This window comes from Ischnura elegans, chromosome X (genome assembly GCF_921293095.1).
Source record: "Ischnura elegans chromosome X, ioIscEleg1.1, whole genome shotgun sequence".
Classification (NCBI taxonomy): Eukaryota; Metazoa; Arthropoda; class Insecta; order Odonata; family Coenagrionidae; genus Ischnura; species Ischnura elegans.
Window position 1 is genome coordinate 20,288,315 of NC_060259.1, and position 6,326 is coordinate 20,294,640.

At 48.8% G+C, this 6,326-nt stretch overlaps 1 protein-coding gene across 1 annotated transcript; it reads left to right on the forward strand.

The window, feature by feature from the left end:
• The first annotated feature begins 843 nt into the window (after positions 1-843).
• LOC124170857 (zinc finger protein Noc) lies at positions 844-3,942 on the forward strand. The gene is made up of 2 exons (XM_046549866.1): positions 844-1,324; positions 1,528-3,942. Exons 1-2 carry the CDS (start codon positions 1,238-1,240, stop codon positions 2,878-2,880), a joined length of 1,440 nt encoding a protein of 479 aa, XP_046405822.1. The 5' UTR covers positions 844-1,237; the 3' UTR covers positions 2,881-3,942.
• The last annotated feature ends 2,384 nt before the right edge of the window (positions 3,943-6,326 follow it).

Sequence of the window (6,326 nt, forward strand, 5' to 3'; positions counted from 1 at the left end):
AAAAATTAAAGAGTACACTATGAGGTGATATATCTGACATGAAAATATTACCTCAGAGGTAAAGATTTATGTTTGCCGTTCAGGTGAAAGTAGACAATGGTCCACTTGATTTACTTCGAAACTTTCATGATAGTGGCTATAAGTTTTCTGCTGGTGATACGTTAGGAAAAATACAGAAAACGAACGGCCGCACACTTGCCTTCTTAACGCCTGCTGGAATGTAAGAAGTGCATCGATATTCCCACCCAAAAAACCTCGGGCGATTCCAGCACTCCAGTCGTCATGCATGCTTGGCCCTCGTCGTCGGGTCTGGCGGCTCTTTGTCGACTGCAGCGCCAAGTGCCGTCTGCCGAGCGCAAGTCGCCGCTTGCAGCGCAGCGAGAGGCCCGCCGCTAAAAATACAAGCCTCGACACCTTTCCGGAGGAAAACCTCTCTCAACGAGCCGCCCCTCCCCTCCTCCTCCTTCCACTCTGCCCCCTCCTCCCCCTTCCACTCTTCCCCCCTCCCATTCCTGCTCTTCGCCACCCATGTCAGCCTCTGCCATAGCCCCGCTCAGCCCGGTCACTCGTCATCCATCAAACATCACACACTCAATGCTTCCATACATCTTGTTTCCCTTGGGGGCTACTGATTAAGTGGGATGAGAGGATGCGGCGACGGCTGGGGTGTGGGGCGGGGGGGCGGCGGCATCAAAGCCACGGCTGTCATCGTCACCACCACGGGAGGTGGGAGCTGACGGGGGAAAGCAGCGTCATGCCGAGGGGAGGGGGCGAGACGGGCCGTGAGGGGAGACGGGAGGGGAAGGTAGGAGGCGCTGGGGTCGCCTCTCTCTCGCCGCCCGTCCCGTCTCGATCGCCTCTTCTTTAGTCCGAGGCAAACTGTTTACCTGCACGGTCGTGAGCAATGGATCGTCTGTGAGATCGCAAGTCGCTCAGTCGCCAGTATTTGCAGACGTCTTTTTATCTTCGTGTGTTGTGTGAGTTTGGCGAGTGACTAGTCGTACATGTTTGTGCCTGTGCTGTTTGTGATGATTGTGTCCGTGGAGTAGAGTTGTTACCTCGTCCGCGGTGCTCCGTATCCAAATATTGACGCTGGAGAAGTTTTTTTTTGGTTCAGTGCGTGCTCACATTTGCAGACTAATACGTTTGTAGTAAGTGAAAGCAAGGGTCGCGGGTGATATCAATCCGGCCCAGTGAAAACCGGCGGAGCGTAAGGTCTGAAGGAGGTGTGTTTTCAATGGTGGTTTTGGACGGTGGAGGGATGTTGACTTCGGGGAGCAGCCAGTATCTGCAGCCGGATTACCTATCACCTCTCCCTACCACTGTAAGTATATGCTACGCTTATATTAGTTTTTCCTATTTATTGAATTCGGTATTTGTTGGTGGATGATTTTCGCTCAAGTCTAATGTGACATCCAAATAGAATTCCGACTTATGATTTATTTTCGGTGTTTGCATTTAACGGAGGGGAATGACATATTTCAAAGTTCAAGATTTACATCTATTGCTTGTTTTCTATGATTTTAGTTGGATGCTAAGAAGAGCCCCTTGGCTCTCCTGGCCCAGACATGCAGCCAAATCGGTGCGGACTCCCCGAGTGCCAAACCTCTGATTCCGCCTCTCGACTCCAAGCCCCCTCAAAGGAGCAAGCCGCCTGTCTCTGCTCCTCTCACCTCCAACAATGACAACAACAATGTGGACACTAAGACGGAGAAGAGCATATCTGCGTCCACGACGGCAGTCCCAAGCCCTCCCGCCGAGAAGCTCGTGTTCAAGCCGTACGAGAACATAACCACGTCCCACCCGCACACACCCGCCGCACCCACGCACCCGCCGTCTCGCCGCGACGACAGGCCCTCCTCCAAGGCCAACAGCGAGCACTCGGACGAACCCAAGAAATCCCGCACCCCGGGCTGCAAGTCAGAGTCTCCGGCGGGCGCGCCGTCCGAGGGTGCAGCGGCGCGCGGCAAGTCGGCCTCTCCCGCTTCGTCGGCGGGCCGCGGCGCCAGTCCCATCATCCGCTCCGGCCTCGAGATCCTGCACGGCGGCCAACCGAAGGACGTGGCGTTGGGTGCTTACAAGGGTGCGGGCGGCGGCGGTGGCTACCCGCTCGGCTCCCTGTGTTGCCCGCCCGGCCTCGACGCCAACCCCGCCTTCAGGCCTCCCTTCTTCTCCACGCACGGGCTTCTGCCCGGCTACCCTCCCGTGTCCGCCGCCGCGGCCGCCGCCGCCGCTGCAGCCCTCTCCGCCCCCGGCCCCTACGTGAGTTACGCGCGCGTCAAGACGGCTGCGGGCGGCGAGGCCCTAGTGCCCGTCTGCAAGGACCCCTATTGCACGGGCTGCCAGTTTAGCGTGCATAACGCGCAGTTACTGGCCGCACCTTCGGCTTGCCCGAGTGGCTGCACGCAGTGCGACCACCAGAAGTACGGCCTCGCCCTCTCGCTCATGCCGCAAGCCGCGCCACCACCGCACCACCTCTCCGCTGCAGCCTCGTACTCTCCGCTGGGTGCGGCGGCTGCCGCTGCCGGCCGCCCTTACGTGTGCAACTGGATCGCGGGCGACGCGTACTGCGGCAAGCGCTTTTCCAGCTCGGAGGAACTGCTGCAGCACTTGAGGACGCACACGAGCCTGGGTGCCGAGGGGAGTGGGGGGCTGCTGTCGCCCGTGGCCTCGCATGCCGCGCTCCTGCCGAGCCCGCTGCACCGCGCCTCGTATGCGGCACCGCTGAGCCCGCTGTCCGCCGCCCGCTATCACCCGTACGCTAAGCCTGGCTTGGGTGCGTCGCCCTACAGCGCGTTCAACCCCACCACTCTCGGCCCTTATTACTGCTCGCCGTACTCGCTCTACGGACAGCGGCTGGGAGCCGCCGTCCACCCCTAATGTGCCACCTCGTCTCGTTTTTGTCTAGAAACCTCGTTTTGTTTTGGTTCTTGATATCAAGTAAGAATGTCTCTGGCTTAATGATTAGAAGATCTATTTATTTTTTTCTATCAAATTATGGAGTGGATGAAAAATTGGAGGAAATTCTCTCTTACTTCTTAGGGAAAAATTAACCTTGTCCGTATAGTCATGTATCGTAGCATTGTGTATGTATAATACGTGAATATCAGAAAAAAGTAAGAAAAAAGGTTCGACTTTGCGGACATTAAATGTGATGCACTGAAGAATTTTTACAATTGCTGCTCTGTGATATAATAGAAGAAACATTATTAATGTTTGAGGAGTCGTGTTTGGTGGAACATTTGAAACGTTCAGTCTTCTCGTGAGATTGCCTGACGGAGGCGGTCCAGCATTTGTTTGCAAGATGGGTGGCGAGCCCAAGAAGACTGGTACTCGTGGAGTTGCGTGTTCATGTTGCTGAGATTCAAAGGCAAAAGTGGTTACTTTCAAGTCTCATTCAATTAGGCTAGAAGAGCTCAAAAAGTTTTCGGGGCATGTCAAGAAATGGCGCTAATGAGCAAGAAACTCCGTTTCATATCTTTGCCCAGAATATTACAATACTTTATTTGATTCTAGTTTTTATAAATCATCCTTGTGTCTGGTTGAATCTACCTAGGGCTGCATGTAAGTGCATGCAAGAATGACCAAATGTACTTCTTTTCAGGATTATTAGACATCCTTCGTGAAGGTGGTATCATTTTAAAACTACTTGTAAATATTGTCAATCATGTTGAGTTTCAATATTGCTTTAATAACATGTTGTTTGTAGAATGAACGAAATATTTATTTTACCTTTTTATGGCCTTACATTTCGAGTGAGATAAATGTAAGGAAGGCAAAATATATGTAATTTTGTCGATTCAGTTCTTAAAATCTGTTTTCTTTTTCAAAATATATCTTTTTGTCATGAATTGAAATACTATTGTTCCTTTCAAAGAAAGGCGGCACACCTGTATTTTTGTTTTGTCTCAGCTTCTATAAAATTTGTTTTATCCAAAATAACTAGTTGTCATGAATTCATTACGCTCTCATTTTTGGCCCTTGCATGCTGACATAGCCTTGGTGTATTCGCAACCTTTTCCACTGCTGATATAGCCATAACAAATTCCCTTCACTCATGGAATGCATAATTAAGTAAGCTGAGAATTCTTCTTTAGGCATCATTGTTTTTTTTCAATAAGTGATATAATACTTATGTTATATTATTGGCGCCGATGGTGTACGTATACATAATTATATTCACGTTACCCATCGACCAATAAGTGCCGGGCCTGTGGTTGGGGTGGCAACGAGACATGTTGACATAGAGCCTCGTTCTTGCCTTTCAACCATGGACCACTTTGACCAATGAGTCCATCCGCTAATCAGACACGCGTCTTCGCGCTCATCCCCACCCGTAGCACGGCTAAAGAAGCACTTAATTGCTCTACGGAGCGAGGTGAGACAAACGCGTTCTTTCTTTGTTGGAGAGATTTAACCTTTGTGGTCTTCCTCCATCACTCGACTCAGCTCCTTCCCAGGTGAAGGCGACTCTTAGCACATCGTCAAGGAGTCACACCCGGCCGGCCATTGTCACTCCTTCGTCAACTTTGAAGTTTCGAAGAAGCCGAAGAATCTTCGTTTTATGCGGAGGGAAACTGGAATGAGAAGTTCTTGTAATTTTTATAGTTCAATTTATCCACCAGTCTTTCCCTTCCATTACGTTACTAAAACGTATTGCCTACTATAAGTAATGTTAGTTGTGTTCACATGTGCAATACTTTACACGTAACAGTCTTCCCCAATATCGAAGTCGGATAGTATTAATAGTGTGTGCGATTTGGATGAGAATTTATCTGTGAACTTACAGCGTATGCTGTATTGATTTCATTAGGATGTATGCATTCTTTCGATGCGTTTTCAGTCGAGTAAAATTTCAGCTTTAGAAATTTTCGGAATTATGACTGATTCGTAAATGGTCCAGCACCCGTGACTTCGTGCCAATCCGTCCTCTTAATTTTAATAAGTGTAGCATTTTCTCTAGAGCATTTTAAGGGCCTAACCAGATTCATCACATCCTATTTCATAATATGGGATATTTGTTTTACTTAACTCGAGGTTAGTGAAACAAAAGTCTGAGATGGCCTGTGGGACACTGCTGTTCTCTATTTTTATCCCGAAAGTATTTATTTGGCTTTAGTGGGAATTTATTCGGGATTAACGGGACTTCGTTTGGGTTACTAGGTTCCCATGTCATTTTTGATGACTGGAAATAGTTTAGATGCATGAAGAGTAAGTTTATCTCGATTTTGGAAGCATTAATTACATGAATAACTCCCGAAAAATGGACTGCAAACTCTTATTTGAGTGTCTTAGTTCCAATGTATTTGATCCTACCTGAAGTTGCTTTTGGTGTATTTTAGTGCGTTTTGCTCGATTTAGGCAACCGTAACAACGCAGCTGTCCGTATAATAGTGTTCGCAGATTTTTATTTGGCTCTATTGGTTCCTGGGCTTTACGTTCAGTGTTGCCCGTGGAGTTTTATATATTTCAAAATTTCCGTAACTCTCCCCTCGCATTGGCAGGGCCTGCCCCCCGCCCCCGGGAACCTCCTGAGGCGTAACCCTTCGGAAATGAAATATGCGGCCATTGCGTTGAATAATACATGGCCTATATTTCATTCATTTCCCTTCCTCGGGCTTCTCTATGGTCTCATTGCTTACAGAAGCATTCGTCAAAGCGAATCGCTGCACGCTTCCTCGTAAGCACGGAGCGAGCCAAACTGAAAGAAAATGCACATACAATGAAAAATTATTGTGCGCTTCTGGATAACAGCTCAATTTTCATTATATTTATCTATTTTTCGAGGGGAAGATAGTTACTAAACCTATCCATCCTGCATATGGTCCCCCATACTGAATGAATCGACCTGGAATTCTGGTCAGCCATTCACTGAATCAAATCGAAGGCTATTTTGGTTAGTTTAGGGTCAAGCTCATTCTGAAAAAACCGTATTCGTGTGAAATGCACTCATGATATGGGATGAGGGGTCGGATCCTTTTCCTGGGCCGTCATTTTTAGAGGAAATTATTTGATGGTTGCTGAAGGCTTCATCAGAGAATTGACCCCAAGGCCTTCAAGTCAGTGACCCAGCCCAATCGGCTACCACGCTCCCTGGCGTACAGCCTCAATATTATGTCCCCTGTGACACCTTGAAAGACATGTACTGTGGATATAACTGTAAGCCTAGTTCCGAGTCTCCGGTCCACCCGCGCTTTGTATCCTATTTCATGTGCACATGTTCGTTCAAAGCTGTTTTTAAAAAAATCGACCCGCTACACTTCGCATTTCGTTTGGTTTTCGTGGATTTAGTCTTCCAGCCAAATGCTTGCCGAGTCGTCTTGTGA

Coding starts and splice junctions, on each gene's coding strand:
- LOC124170857 (XM_046549866.1), top strand. CDS start 1,238: ATGGTGGTTTTGGACGGTGGAGGGATGTTGACTTCGGGGAGCAGCCAG. Junction 1,325..1,527: donor TATCACCTCTCCCTACCACT/GTAAGTATATGC, acceptor CTATGATTTTAG/TTGGATGCTAAGAAGAGCCC.